General features: G+C 40.9%; 1 protein-coding gene across 4 annotated transcripts; it reads left to right on the forward strand.

The window, feature by feature from the left end:
• Positions 1-341: 341 nt before the first annotated feature.
• LOC123823060 (zinc finger protein 227-like) lies at positions 342-14,463 on the forward strand. Of its 4 annotated transcripts, none has more exons than XM_045845380.1 (6): positions 342-386; positions 856-1,017; positions 3,215-3,279; positions 6,109-6,235; positions 7,588-7,713; positions 11,785-14,463. In XM_045845380.1, exons 2-6 carry the CDS (start codon positions 990-992, stop codon positions 13,902-13,904), a joined length of 2,466 nt encoding a protein of 821 aa, XP_045701336.1. In that variant the 5' UTR covers positions 342-386; positions 856-989; the 3' UTR covers positions 13,905-14,463. The 4 variants fall into 4 exon arrangements, with proteins under 4 accessions (XP_045701336.1, XP_045701337.1, XP_045701335.1 ...); XM_045845381.1 differs by lacking the exon at positions 342-386 and adding an exon at positions 441-573 and having other exon boundaries at positions 856-1,061; XM_045845379.1 differs by lacking the exon at positions 342-386 and adding an exon at positions 441-573.
• Positions 14,464-15,869: the final 1,406 nt, after the last annotated feature.

Here is a 15,869-nt window from a genome sequence, read left to right on the forward strand (position 1 = left end):
TTGGCGTATTAGGACAAAGGTCTAATCAACTAAACATAAAAGCCAGGGCTGCTACCACTTTTTGTCAGTGAGAAAAAACTAAGGTCTCCTGGCATCAGAGAATTGCTTGAGGCCAGCAAAATGGCGGGTAACCATTAAAGGGATTTCTGGAAGTTGTACGCTTATAGTCTGGGAACTCCGAAAGTCTGGTGATTTATTTTTTATTTTTTATTTTTAATAGTTCTAACAGCTTGAACTTGGGTTTTCCTCTTCTTGGGGTTCTGGGAAATGTATTCCCCAACTCTGGAGACGAAGGACTTCTGGGAAGTGTAGTTCCGCAGCGCCGTGTAAATTGAGGCATTCCGCCCTGCCAAGAGGGGGTCACCACCATGCTTTCCGTCCGAGAGGTGAGTCAGCCCTGCACCCCAAAGACCTCTCTGAGCCTTGTCGGCCTGACCGTGGGGACTTGTTGCTGCCTAGCTCGCTGTCTTGTGATGGAGGAGTCGCGGCAGTCGGCAGAGGCTGCGAGGAGGAGGGCGAAAGCCCTGCTTCCCCGCTTACCAAGCGTGTTGCTCCTTCTTCCATCGGTAAAATGTATGGCGAGTTGTTTCTTATCTCTGCTCTCTACTTTCCTCCTCCTTAAAAATAGCGGGAGAGACCGCAGCTACTGCTGAGGGTTGCGATCAGAATTAAAAGAGACAATACATGTCCAAAGCTTAGGACGGTGGTGGCACTTGGTAACAGCTACAGTTCATTCCCTCCCCAGTGCAGGGAGAGAGGTTGTCGCGGCTGCTGGCACCCGGCCGTAGCCCCTCAGTCATCCTCCCGGAGACCGAGTTCTTCCCGAACTTGACTGAGTTTTCATCTCTTTTTAAGGAAGCTCTGAGTTACCTCGCGCCAATGCCTGGGGGTGTCCTCTGCAGTTTGCTCGGGAGACAGATGTAATCACACTGTCCCACCGCATCCTTTTCCTTATCATCCCAAATTCGGCAAGGGAAGGAAGAAGTGACATGGAAGATGCTCACGGCCTAGCTCCAGGTAAAGACTCAAGTACTTTCCTGGTCTGGCGTCTCTGTTCTCAGGTAAGCAGGTTTCCTTCACTCAGTAAGTTACAACTAGGAAAATGTTCAAATTTTTTTTTAAATAAACCTGAGAATGCTTCATTTGCTTCTTAATATGTATGTGTGTGTTGCTACCACCTACACCTATTTTAAATGCATATTTACTTTTAAATTTGCTATCTTTACAGTTTTTTCTTTTGTCTTCAGTTTATTTCCTTTATTCGATCTCAACTGGTTTTGAAATTATATGGTTTTTGTTATTTTTTAAATTTTTAAAAATGATAATCTTTTCAGCAAACACTGAAAAGTATAGAGATGAAAGTGTATTTAAAATTTGATAATGGCTACCCACCGCAACCTTTTTGTTTTTTGAAGATTTTATTTATTTATTTTTAGAGGCAGGGGGAGGGAGGGAGAAAGAGGGGAAGAGAAACACCAACATGTGGTTGCCTCTCTAGCACCCCCTGGCTGAAACCCAGGCTCTGGCCCTGAGTGGGAATCAAACCAGTGACCTTTCTATTCACAGGCCAGTGCTCAATCCACTGAGCCACACCAGCCAGGGCACACCACCACCTTTTTAAACTTTAGGCTAGATATGAAGGGGGTGTGTGTGTGTGTGTGTGTGTGTGTGTGTGTGTGTGTGTGTGTGTATTGTTATAGCCACCCTTTACATTTTTCTAATGTTTCTTGAAAATTTTCTAAAAAGATACTACCAAACACATTTACAAATTTTTTTTCAGAGTTCATTTAGTCATAAATTTTCTTCATGTATGTTTGGCTAAAATATCCTTGTTAGTCCCTCATCTAAATAATCATTTAGTTGAGCATAGAATTTAAGGCCAATAGTTATTTTCTTCACTTTGGACACATTGTTTAGTTGTCTTATATTCTGTTCTGTTCCCCTGTTTCAGACTAATTGTCATTTCTATTAGGTAAACTATTTTCTTTGTGGGAGCTTTAAGGATTTTTGTTGTTTTTAGGCTTATTTGTTTATTTAGTTTTTTGCATTCCTGAGCTTCACTCTAATTTATTTAGGAGTATATTTACTTTTATTTATACTATTTAGAATTTCTATTTATGGGCTCAACAATTATCTCTTGAAATAAGACCTCTCTGCCATTTTTTCCATTGTCCTCTCACACTCCTAGTAGACAAATGTTAGGGCCTCTCAGTCTGTCTTCCATGTTTCTTGAATTTTCTTTTATATCTTTCTCTTTGCTATATGTTTTTCTTCACCTCCATGCATATAGAATAAAAGGCTTTTTACCAATAAGCCTTTTCTGGCTTCATGAAGTAAATTGACCCAAAATGACACTTTTTAGAAAAAAAAATACCAGCCATCAGTAATATGTGATTAGCTGGGCAAAAAAATTATTAGGTAAGAAAAAACTGTAACTAAGAATTAGGGATCTCAGAGATCAATGGTGACTTTCATAGGAGAGCAATAATAAATGAAGTCCAGACCTTCCAAGGTCTTTTGTTTGTGTTTTGCAAACTGACATTTGCAAAGCAGGCAGTCTCTAATTTATAACGGTTCTACTTAGGGTTTTTCTACTTTATGATGATGCAAAAGCAATACGCGTTCATATCTTTTCCTAGGCTAGCATTGTAGAACCATTATAGAACTGTATAAGAACCAGTTCCTGGTTCTTAGAACTTTCCATTGACTTATTTAGTCCTTAGAACAACTGTGTGAGGTGGGTATGATTTATGAGTCTTATCCTATCATTGTACAGATGATTGGAGTGAGGGGCAGAGAGGTTTTGCTTTTGTTTTGTTTTGATGTGTTAATGCCCCTGCTGTTAAACAGATGGTAAATATCACTTCTGGGATTTAAACCTAGGCCCCCCATTCCAGAGCCCACTTCTGTGTGTGTGTGTGTGTGTGTGTGTGTGTGTTGTTACAGTGCCTCTCATTTCTTACTGTCCCCAGGATCAGAAATTCAGAAATTCAGTATTCCTTATAGTATGAATACTGTGTTTGGTCGTGCAGGTAGGTCATCCCTGGCTGACAAACCCATTAGTAGCTGTAGTCCCTGCCATGCCCTGCTTATTAAGCTGTATGTGGCTGCATCTGCCCGGAAGTAGGAGTGCCCTTGTGTGGTTTCTGCACAGGTCCACAGGGGCTCACGGCAGCTCTAGCCTGTGTCTCATGGCTTCTTCATCCTTCCCCAGTTATGCCTTCTCAGGACTCTGACCTTCCCCAGAAGGAGCAGCAGGAAAAAATGACCAAGTTTCAGGTAAATAAGTCTTTCCTCTTTGTCTCCTAAGATGTGATTTGATTTCTCAAAGATTAGGCACATCTTTTTTTTCTTCCTTGGAAAGGTTAATGGAAAACAGCGAATCTTGAGGGCATGTGGTGTGCCAGACCGTGTGTGTTTTGTTTGTTTTGTTTTATCTTCTTTATTATTTCACAAAATCTTTGAGAAAAATAATAGAAATGTGAAATAGACACAAATAATTTCCACTATTACTATTCTATTTACAAACTAGCTGTCGTCGCTTTCCCATGTCCCTTTGTCACATGCGTGCACAACTATACATTTGCAGTGTTAACATTGAAGGGATATATTTATATATTAGTAAAGGCTTAATAGTGACAATTTTTAAAAAGATCTTATTTACTTATTTTTAGAGAGAGGGGAAGGGAGGTAAAAAGAGGGAGAGAAACATCAACATGTGGTTGCCTCTTGCACGTCCCCCCTGGGGACCTGGCCTGCAACCCAGGCATGTGCCCTGACTAGGAATCAAACTGGTAACCCTCTGGTTTGCAGGCCAGCACTCAGTCCACTGAGCCACACCAGCCAAGGCTAATATCGACAATTTTTATTAAGATTAGTAAGATAAAAAAAAAAACCAATGGAATATGAGTAAAAGAAATGAATAGAAGTGTTACCAAAAAAAGAAAGTAAATTTATGAAGAAAATAATGATCATTAATAACTGCACAAATGTTAATAAAAACTTTATTTCCCTTAGGTTGTTGAAGATTTTTTAAAGAGGCATTATGTCCTGTTTGGCCAGAGTCTAGAGAGTCAGTGATATTTGTACTCTCACATGAAAGATGACTTGGGCAAACCTTTTGAGAGGGAAATCCACCATTCTGCCTTCCAGATTGGCTACTTCTTAGCAAAGATCTCTGTAAAAAGATCTTTGCAGCTTTGATTACAAGTAAAAATACATAATTAATTATGTGTTTGTATTGATTAAAGATAAATCATCAGTTCATAGGAATACTATGAAGTCATAAAATGTAATGAAAGAGGTTATAATGATATGAGCTGTTCATATTTATTGAGCATTTGTTATGTGCCAGGCACCATTTTAACCACTTTACATATATTCACTCATCCAATCCTTTCAAATATCCTGCAATTTAGACACCATTGTTGGGGAGAGGAAGCAGAGATTGTTAGAGGTTAGGGAATTTGCCCAACATTAAAACCTTGCATTTGAACTCAGCCTGTGCCTTCACCAACTGTGAATGCTACAGTAGGTGCATATGGCGTGTGCCTTGAAAACACAGAGGAAAAGCTATAGTCCTGTCCTGGAAGGTTGTGAAGGCCTGTGAACTTTGCAAATGTTAAAGACAGTGATTGAGTGCAAGCTTTGTGGAGAGGCAGGGAGAAGATAATGAGAGAGGGACAACTGGGGCCAGAAGTCCCTCTACGTGTGCTAACAGGTTTTTTTTTTAACATTTTTAAAATTGCCAACACTAGTACTCATGTCCCCCATTTCCTCCCACTTTGCTTGCCTCCACCCAGCCCCTCCTTCCTCCAACCCTGCCTTCACCATACTATTGTCTGTGTCTGTGAGTTATGCATGTATGTTCTTTGGCTGATCTCTTCACCTTTTTTCCCAATCCTCCCCACCCCCAGCATCCTCCCCTATGAGATCTGTCAGTCTGTTCCATGTGCCCATGCCTCTGTTTCTGTTTTGTTCATCAGTATATTTTGTTCATTATATTCCACATATAAGTGAGATCATATAATATTTGTCTTTCTCTGATTAGCTTATTTCACTTAGCATAATACTCTCCAGGTCCATCCATGCCGTTGCAAAAAGGAAGGAGTTCCTTTCTTATAGCTGTGTAGTATTCCATTGAGTAAATGTACCACAGTTTTTTTTATCCACTCATCCACTGATGGGCAGCTGGGCTGTTTCCAGATCTTGGCTATTGTAAATAATGCTGCTATGAACATAGGGGTACATATTTATCAGGATTCTTAGGATATATTCCCAGAAGTGTGATCACTGGGTCAAAAGGCAGTTTCTTTTTTAATTTTTTGAGGAAACGCCATACTGTTCTCCACAGTGGCTGCCCTGGTCTGCATTCCCACCAACAGTGCATGAGGGTTCCCTTTTCTCCACATCTTCATCAGCACTTGTTGTTTGTTGATTTATTGATGGTATCCAATCTGGCAAATGTGGCAAATGTGACAAATGGAACTACATCAAACTAAAAAGCTTCTGCACAGCAAAAGGGAATCCACTGTATGGGAAAACATATTTGCCAATGCTACATCTGATAAGGGGTTAATCTCCAAAACATGTAAAGAAATTATATAACTTGCCCTGGCTGGTGTGGCTCAGTGGATTGAGTGCTGGCCTGTGATCCAAAAGGTTGCTGGTTCAATTCCCAGTGAGGGCACATGCCTGGGTTGCAGGCCAGGTCCCCAGTAGGGGTTGCAAGAGTCAACCAACGGATGTTTCTCTCCTGCTCTTTCTCTCTTTCTTCCCCTTCTCTAAAATAAATAAATGAATAAAATCTTTAAAAAAAATAAAAATTTGTACACCAGGAAGACAAACAATGTAATTAATAAATGGGCCAATGGATTGAATAGACACTTTCCCAAAGAGGATGCACGGATGGCCAGTAGACATAAGAAAAAATGTGCAACATCAGTAATCATCAGAGAAATGCAAAATTAAAGCTACAGTGACATATCACCTCACACCTGCCAGGATGTGACAATTTTTTTAGTAATCTTGTTTTAACTTCTTAATGGTAACCCTTCTTCCAGTGGACCTTTGTTGCAAGATTGAGGTTGCCTCTGTTTGGTGTTGTAGGCAGCGGTGACATTCATGGACGTGGCTGTGATCTTCACCGAGGAGGAGCTGGGGCTGCTGGACCTGTCCCAGAGGAAGCTGTACCAAGACGTGATGCTGGAGAACTTCTGGAACCTGATCTCACTGGGTGAGGACTGGTGCCCTCCGATACTGAACCTTAGCCCCTTTGAGAATCTCTGGTCCTCAGTTGTTCGCAGTGTTGTACCTTTTGAAATAGTTCCCTGACCTTGAAGACAGTGTTTATAACCCCTGGGACTATAGGCAAAGGTTTTTCCAGTCTTTCTTTCAGAGAAAATTCTGTCCAGGAGTGACTTTGCCACCATGCCCCACCCCCCGCCAGGACATTTGTCAATGTGGGCAGACAATTTGATTGTCACAACTGGGGGAGGGGTGCTACTAGCCAGTAGGGCTGGTGATGCTGCTAAACCTCCTCCAGTGCACAGGACAAGCCCCACCATGGCCCAAAATGTCAGCAATGCTTGCTTGAGGAGGCCTATTTTAAGTGAATTAGAAATGGGCAGCTTAACTTTTATACATTGTCTTTCAAATTATGTTTGTGCCCCATTGATGGGTCATGGAATCAACCTAGGACATTGTACGGGGTGGGCAAAGGTAGGCTTACAAGTTTCGGGTGACATTTCTTTTGAGTGAATAACGCTACTGTAATAATCGTAGCCTGCATGTCTTTCCATATGAACAGCTGCGAGCCTGCTTTTGCCCCCCGCCCCCATACTGGCATTACCTTTTCCCCATGAAATAGATTCTATCCATATTCTATTTTATTCTGTCAGCATTCCTTATTGAGACCTTCCTGCTCACATTGCAGCCCAAACTGTGACCATTTGTAGTGAGTGGTGTGAGAGCGTGGGAAACTCGGTGAAAACAGGCATTGGTCAAACCTCATTTTACCTAAGTGTAGACATGAACTAGGTCATGATCTAAATTTATTTCTTTTTCAGCTCATGATCTAAAGCAGGGATGTCAAACTCATTTTCACCATGGGCCACATCAGCGGTTGCCTTCAAAGGACCACATGTAATTTTAGGACTAATTTTACATTTAGTATAAATGTAACTACTTCTTAACTGGGGCAAGGAGCTCAGCACTGCCACCAGGTAGAAACAAGGTGCCGGGCTGGATAAAACAAGGTGGACGGCCGGATTCAGCCTGTGGTCCCTGCGTTTGCCACCTGTGATCTAAAAGTTCTTAAAATTCCACTTTGCAGGTTTCAAGGACTATGGAATTTGAATAAATATGTTTCAGCTTTGTGCACATCATTCATATATATATGAATGTTCACCACAAGGCTGATGTGGCCCGTGGTGAAAATGAGTCTGACACCTCTGCTTTAGATCATATATATAAATGTAAAATATATATATATATGAATGATATCTATATCTATAGATAGATAGATAGATAGATAGATAGATAGATAGATATCTGCCTTTTCATAGGACATCTTTTCCTTCAAACCAGGTATGGCAACCCAGTTGGAGGCAGAAGAAAACCTCTGGATGATGGAAAGGGAAACCCAAAGAAATGGGGCTTCCGGTGAGAACCATGTGGCTGTTTTTTCCGGTTCCAGAGAATGCTGTTCAACACGTCCGTGATTATTACCACTCTTACCCCTGGGTTGTCATCTCCTGCGTGGGCTGTGACAGCCTCCACACAGGCCTCGATGCTTTGCTCTCTTGCACCCCCATAATCTAGTCCCTATAGACTGATTCTGTGGAAAGCAAGTGAAAATGTGCCACTCCTTGGCTCAGAGCCCTGCAAAGACTTCCCATTTCACTCTGAGTCCTTACAGGATGGCCAGACCCTGCCTGATCTGGCCTCTTCACCAACTCCCTATTTAATTGCCTCTCCTTTCCTGCTGGCTCAACCGTTCCTGCCATCCTGGCCCCCTTCAAATGTCCTCTTCTGTTTCAGGGGCTTTGCCTAGCTTGCTTTTTTTTTTTTTTAATAATCATGAGTCTTTTTCTTTTTTTAAGATTTTAAAATTTGTCTATTTTTAGAGAGAGGGAAAGGGAGGGTGAAAGAGGGAGAGAAGTATCAGTGTGTGGTTGCCTCTCGCACACTCCCCACCGGTGACCTGGCCCACAACCCAGGCCCGTGCCCTGAATGGGAATCGAACCAGCTTTGGTTTGCAGGCTGGTGCTCAATCCACTGAGCCACACCAGCCAAGGCAAGGACTTAGCCTGGCTTTCCTCTGCCTCAGTATAAAGTCCCCCAGCCACTTCTTTACTCGGGTCTTTGCTCAAATTTCATCTCATCATATAGGCTGTCTGTGTCTGCCCTGTTTAAAATACCATCTCTCCATTCTCCATCTCCTTACCCTGCCCTATTTTCTGTCTAAGCACTGATTCTCTGCTGACCTAGGAGCGTATTTTCATTTACTTGTTCATCATCTATCTTCTCATGAAAGTAGGAATGGGTGGAGTTTTACTTATTGTGTCTACCTCAAAGCCTCCAGTGGGCCTTCTGCATAGTAGGTGTTCAGTACATAATTGTTGAATGAATACATTTTTAAAAATAATTTCTGTTCTTTTCGGTAGAAGTGAGGACATCCTCCTCACAGCTTCAACTTCCTGTCTGTGAGGAAGGCCTCATCCATGTCCCCAGCCAGCCTGTCACTTTTCCACCTGCCCTCTCACTTCTTCACTTTTCACTTCATTTTTTGACTTCCTTTCTCTTCCCTTTGTTCCTTTCTCTTTAATTTGCATATTTGTCAATTCTGCCCATTTAAAAATTACAAATTCCTAGGGAATGTATCCTTTGGCTGAAAAACAAAACAGAGAGGCTTGTCTGCAAACATGGTAACCCAGGCCCTGAATGCTGCGAGCGGTTGACAGCCACCACGGGTCTTCTTTTGTCTGCTTCCCCTTTTCTGTCTACATGTCGCCTCGAGTTTCCTGCACTCAGTAGTGACAGGTGCTGCACTTGACCGGGTCTCATTTTCACGTAGGAACTGAATCGTAGGAATGAGGACCCTAAGTACGACGATCTCTCTTCAGTTTTGCATAATAGACCAAGTTTCTCTTTTAACAAATCTGGTAGCATTTTTGGTCACTTTTTCTCAAAGGGTTTTTTGAACTCTTCAATTTGACATCAGCATGTTTTGGGATTTTGCAGCCATGCTCCATGTACAAATATTGTTCTAGCCCAAAATATCCCACAGGTTCAGAGCACACTAGTGTGATGAATGGATTATTTTGGAACTGTTTTTCCAGTGAATTTAACATAATTCTAATTTCTTAGACATCTTTAAAGACATAAAGATTAATAGTTGTTAACCTTAGAACAGTGATTTTCAACTGGTGTGATGCAAGAATTTTTAAAACGTAATACCTGACTGTTTACTCAGGGGCACTGACCTCTTTTCCCTTAGGTTGTCAAAGGAAAAAATGACAACATCCAACACAACAATGGCTGTCTGGTGTGAATGAATCAAAAGTACACCTATGTTTTTTGTCAGATTGGCAAAAAGATAACATTTGTTTTGGCGTGCTGAAGAATTTTAAAGTAATTATGTGTATCATGAGATTTGTTGAAAATCGCCACCTTAGAAGACAAAAGCTGTTCACAGTTGTCAGAATGTATGCCTAAATTTTCAAAATTATCAATGCTGACAGGCAGGCCTTATAATTCATCCTTTCTTATGTAACAATTTCAGTCGGCCACTTTCGAGGGCAAACAGCCTCTTCCATACAGCCAACTGCCCATCTAGCCACCCTGCCCTCTCTCTTCTACTTGAACAATCATAAAACCTGTATGTGGCAGTTTATAGTTTCAAAGTGGGTTTTTTTTTTTCAGAAGTCAAAAGGTGTTCGCATACCTGTGGAGAATCCTGATTAGGAAAGAAAATTATTAGATTTCAAATAAATTTACCAGTGCAGCTCGGAGCCTAGTGGTATTAAGTAGCTGATATCACAGGCAATGGGAGAAGCCTTTTACCTGGAGTGAGCTCTGAAAGCAAACATAGAAGTTAGCCCTGACACCACGGGCCAAGGGCACAGCCCTCCACGAGACTTCAGACACCAGCTGGGGCTTCCAGGGGCACCCTCACTTGTGAGCAACTGCCTACAAATTCTGTGACAATTCGCTAGAACAACAGAACTCAGAAAAGTGCTATACTTACAAATTTTGTTACAGCAAAAAGGATATACATTGGAACCCACAAAGGGACAGATGCGTAGGGTGTGGTCTGGGAGAGATCCTCCTGCCTGCCTCTTATGAGGATGCTTGTGATTACTTTTTGGCCTATCCAGTAAATTCAAGATAACCTCCCTATTGCAAGAGCCTTAATTTAAAGCAAGAGCTTGTTGCCAAGAATATTAACACACTCCCAGGTTCTAGGGATTAGGATGTGGACATCTTTAGAGATGGTCCAATTAGGAAGGGCCATTCAGTCAGCCTACCATACCCAGAGCTGTGTATATACCTGTTGAGATTTTCAGCTTGTGTTATTAAACTCTAATTTTCCATTTAAGTAAATTAATTTTTAAGGACTTACTACTTCTCTTGCCCACCCACCAAAACACTTGAAGCCAATGGCTTCCATGTAATTTCAGTCAAACCTTCAATAAGAAATATTCTGTATCTTTACTTAGCATAATGTTTGTACATATTTACATGTATGTCTACAACCAAAACAAGCATTTCAGGTAGTCATACCCTCTCTGCTTGTGATACACTTCTCAAGTTTTATTTCTTTTTTTTTTTAAATTTTTGTCACAATCAAGTGGGATCGGTTTCAGAGTTCACTAATTTGTCCCAGCAATTTGCGAAATTCTGTTGCAGTGGGAATAAAGCAGTGAAGGAAACTGCATATTTTCCTGGTGCCTTTTGAGTGGGTCTAAGAAGGCAAGAAAAACTTAGGAAGTATGTAATAAATCAGATGTAATAAGTAAGTGCTGTGGGGCAAAATAAAGCAGGAAAGGCAAATGGGAACAATCAAAAGTATCTGGGGTGGGGAGGAATTCCTTTATACTGGGTGATGAGGAAGCCTCACCCAATTGAGTGACATGTGAGTAGAGACCTGAAGGGAATGAGGAAAGCAAGGTTCATGGCGTTCAGGGAGAGAGCTGTTCAAGTGGAATAGAACTCTCCGTACTTCTTCAGGGTAGCCTCTGAGAGACTGCACTGTGCTCCGTTCCTTCTCCTGAATTCTCCCTCAGTTGTGAAAGATGAGTTTTCCCTCTTTTGCTTCTTTTTACAGAACCCTGATTTACTTGTCCAGGTTAAGAACAATCAATATTATTCCAACCATTTTCCAAATTTACTCTTGGGAGATCATTCCTTCCAGGACCTAAAATCCCATTTTATGCTTACAATCTGAGCTTTCATAACCTAGTGAGGTAGAATCTCACTGGTCACAAGAATAGTGTGGACAAGGTGGAATGGCGATTGTCCTTGTTGCCCTGCAGCCCCCTCATTGCAGACTTCAGCTTTTGTGTTAAATATTAGACTCATGGTTCTGAATGGATCACCTTTACTCCTAGTGTAAGGGCCTGATCATTCTATTCTTTGCTTCTACTTGCATGAAAATACAAGAACAGGATGAATGATGTTGTATAGATATGACCCTTCCCTTGGTTTACTAAGGCCTTATTGTAAGTGTGAAATCCTGACATTTCTGAACAAAGCATCTTGCTTGTCTGCTTTTTCTTACAGGCAGCAAGAATCAAAATGAGGTGGAGCCTCTTCGAAAAGTTGCATTAAAGTACCTTTCACACGAAGAGCTATCCTGCTGGCAAATCTGGAAACAGGTCACAAGTGATTTGACCAGGTGTCTTCACAGGGGGAGTTCCTGGTTACTACAAGGTGATTCTGATCGGGTTTCTGGAAGTGAGAATGATATAGTGAAGTGTAAAGAAGATAGCTCCTGTTACATTGAAAATGAAGAGTTTTTCAATTTCAGGCATTCTTGTTGGAATATATACCTGAGTGAGTCACAGAATCAGAGCAGAGATAAGCAAATTCATGGGGAAAATAACCTGCATGTCTGTGAAGCCTCCATGAAGAAATCACCACTTAGTGATCATATTAAAATTGACACAGAACAGAAACCCCACAAACCTAATGACTGTGGGAAAAGCGCGAGTGACAGTTTCACTCAGCATTTACCCTGCAGAGAGGAACTCCGTCCGTGTAGTGAGTGTAGAAAGGGCTTCCGTTACAGCTCAGTGCTTTCAAGTCACCAGCGTGTCCGCCCAGGAGGGAAGTGTTCCCGTCAGAACTCCTTTCTGCAGACTTATCAGAGGAATCACCCAGGAGAGGAAACTGCTAAATGTCATGACTCCCGATGTTGCTTCCGTGAGGGCTCTTTCCATTCTCATCCCAATCATGCAGGAGAGAAGGCCCACCAGTGCAACAGCTGTGGCAAGGGATTCAGTAGCAGCACAGGTCTCGCCATTCATTACAGAACTCATACTGGAGAGAAACCTTATAAATGTGAGAAGTGTGGTAAATGCTTTAGTCAGAGTTCAAACTTTCAATGCCATCAGAGAGTGCACAGTGAAGAAAAGCCGTACAAATGTGAAGAGTGTGGTAAGGGCTTCGGTTGGAGTGTTAATCTTCGTGTTCATCAGAGGGTCCACAGGGGTGAGAAACCCTATACATGTGAGGAGTGTGGGAAGGGCTTTACTCAGGCCGCCCATTATCACATCCATCAGAGGGTCCACACTGGGGAGAAACCTTACAAATGTGATATCTGTGGTAAGGGCTTTAGTCACAACTCACCATTAATATGCCATCGGAGGGTTCACACTGGAGAGAAACCATACAAATGTGAGACGTGTGGAAAAGGCTTCACTCGTAATACAGATCTTCATATACATTTCCGAGTTCACACGGGAGAGAAACCCTACAAATGTAAGGAGTGTGGGAAAGGCTTCAGTCAGGCTTCAAACCTTCAAGTTCATCAGAATGTCCACACTGGGGAGAAACGATTCACATGTGAAGTATGTGGGAAGGGCTTCAGTCAGTCTTCAAAGCTTCAGACCCACCAGAGAGTCCACACTGGAGAGAAACCCTACAAATGTGATGTGTGTGGTAAGGACTTCAGTTACAGTTCCAATCTTAAACTGCACCAAGTTATTCACACTGGAGAAAAACCATACAAATGTGAGGAGTGTGGAAAGGGCTTCAGTTGGAGATCAAATCTTCACGCTCATCAGAGAGTCCACTCAGGAGAGAAGCCCTATAAATGTGAGGAGTGTGATAAGAGCTTCAGTCAGGCCATAGACTTCCGGGTTCATCAGAGAGTCCACACTGGAGAGAAACCGTACAGATGTGGTGTGTGTGGTAAGGGCTTTAGTCAGTCCTCTGGTCTTCAGTCCCATCAGAGAGTCCACACAGGGGAGAAGCCATACAAATGTGATGTCTGTGGAAAGGGCTTTAGGTACAGTTCACAGTTTATATACCATCAGAGAGGCCACACTGGAGAAAAACCTTACAAGTGTGAGGAATGTGGGAAAGGCTTTGGTAGGAGCTTGAATCTTCGCCATCATCAGAGGGTTCACACAGGAGAGAAACCCCATAAGTGTGAGGAGTGTGGTAAGGCCTTTAGTCTCCCCTCAAATCTTAGAGTCCATCTGAGCGTTCACATTAGAGAGAAACTGTTTAAATGTGAGGAGTGTGGGAAGGGCTTCAGTCGGAGTTCAGGTCTTCAGGCCCATCAAAGAGTTCACACTGGGGAAAAACCGTACAACTGTAATGAATGTGGTAAGGACTTCAGTCACCGTTCTCGCCTTACATGTCATCAGAAAGTCCACACTGGTAAGAATCTTTAAGAATGAGAAATGCGTTAGTGGCTTCAGTGAAGTCATACAGCTTCTAGTTCTTGGAGTCCATGCTGGTGATAAATACTATGAAGTATTGAGAGTGGAAAGGGGTTTCTTCAGGTAGAATCTATCATCCATGAAAATGATGACCAGAACCAGAGTAACAGGAATAGGATTCATGGTCAAAGGAGAAATATGATGTAACACTCTTGGTAAGATCCAATTGATATAAATGATTTTTCATAGTGAAAACATCCAAAAAAAGAATGTGTAAAAAGGATATTTGCCATATAATACCTAGTTTGGGGGCAGTGGTGTTAGGGAAGGTTTTGGATTATTTTCCCATTAACTTCTATTTTATATGTATTTACAGTGACCATTATTTTTACTAAAGCTGAAAAGCTATGAAAAATGAATGAAATAAAGTAACTAAAAATTTCCTGTACCCAAGAACTCATAATATGATTGCCTTATTTTTTATTGTATATTGGATTAAAATTAAGGAATATATTCCCAGAAGTGAATTTTTGCTCTTCAGAAGTAAATTTTTATCTGCTGCAGATGTATATGACAGAACATGCATTGCATCAGTCATGATAAAAGCAAACATAGAAATCAATTGGATTGCCAAAATATTTTACAATTCATTGATCCAGTGGAACACTATGCAGACATCAAATGAGAGAAGGTAAATTTGTGATTACAGATGTTGAAAGATGTCCACAATGTACTAATATGGAAAACAAAGCATGGGATGTATATGTGATCCCACATTAAACAAAAAGGTAGAGATGGACTAAGTAGGTATTCTAGTTACCTCTAAGTGATGACACTTTGCATTCTTTGTGTTCCGATGAAATTTTAATATGGACACTGAAATTTGAATTTATTATTTATTTGTCAGTTGTCATGAAATATTCTTTTCATTTTTTCCCCAACCCTTTAAAAATGTAGAGACCATTCTTTAGTTCATGGGCCATACTAAACCAGGTGGCAGGCTGCGTTTGATCCATAGTCTGTAGTTTGCCAACTCTTAATCTAGTTAATATTTTTAAAAAAAATTTTTTTCAATTACAGTTGACATTCAATATTATGATTCAGGTGTACAGCATAGTGGTTAGACATTTATATAAATTATGAAGTGATGCCCCCAATAACTGTAGCACCCACCTGGCACCATAGTTATTGCAATATTATTGACTGTATTTCCAATACTGTACTTCACCTCCCTCTGACTTTTGTAACTGCCAATCTGTTCATCTTAATTCCTTCACCTTTTTACCCAGTCCCCAAACCTCACATTTATTTAAACTGTTTTCAAATAACTTAAAACTTTCAAAAAATTATAAAATTATATAAAATCTCTCATATACTCTTTACTCAGAATAAGTAGTTTGTTAATGTGTGTGTGTCATCCTATGTACGTGAATGTGTACATATGTTGATACTTCAGTGTACATACACATTTTTAAAAATATTGATGAGTATGTTAGAGACATCCCTTCTAAACACTTCAGTGTGTGTGTTTTAAGAATGAGGATACTTACACAGCTGTAGTACAAGTTTAACATTCAGGAAAATTTTATATTGACACATAACCTCTAACCTACTACAGACCTTATTCAAATTGTATCAATTGCCCCAATAATATATTTTTCACATTTTTTCTGGCCTAGAATCCAGTCAAGGATTATACATTGCATTTACATGCCTTTAAACTGGATCACTACTTCATCCTTTGCCTTTCATGACCGTGATAGTTTTGATTGTTTCTTTTTTAATGTTTTTTATTTATTGATTTTTAATTTAAAAATTTTAATCCTCACCTAAGGATATGTTTATTGATTTTAGAGGGGAAGTGGAAGAGAGAGGAACACCAGTGTGTTGTGCTAGTTATTTATGCATTATTGCTTGATTCTTGTATGTGTCCTGACTCAGGATTGAGTCCACAACCTTGGCTTATGTGTTCAACAT

The sequence above is a fragment of the Phyllostomus hastatus genome, unplaced genomic scaffold, assembly GCF_019186645.2.
Source record: "Phyllostomus hastatus isolate PE091 unplaced genomic scaffold, TTU_PhHast_1.1 phas_contig_468, whole genome shotgun sequence".
NCBI lineage: Eukaryota > Metazoa > Chordata > Mammalia > Chiroptera > Phyllostomidae > Phyllostomus > Phyllostomus hastatus.

Excerpts from the sequence above, each read along its gene's own strand:
- LOC123823060 (XM_045845380.1), top strand. The coding sequence starts at position 990 with ATGGAAGATGCTCACGGCCTAGCTCCAG. Across the intron at positions 1,018-3,214 it reads TGCTCACGGCCTAGCTCCAG|TTATGCCTTCTCAGGACTCT; the intron begins GTAAAGACTCAA and ends ATCCTTCCCCAG. Across the intron at positions 3,280-6,108 it reads AAAAAATGACCAAGTTTCAG|GCAGCGGTGACATTCATGGA; the intron begins GTAAATAAGTCT and ends TTGGTGTTGTAG.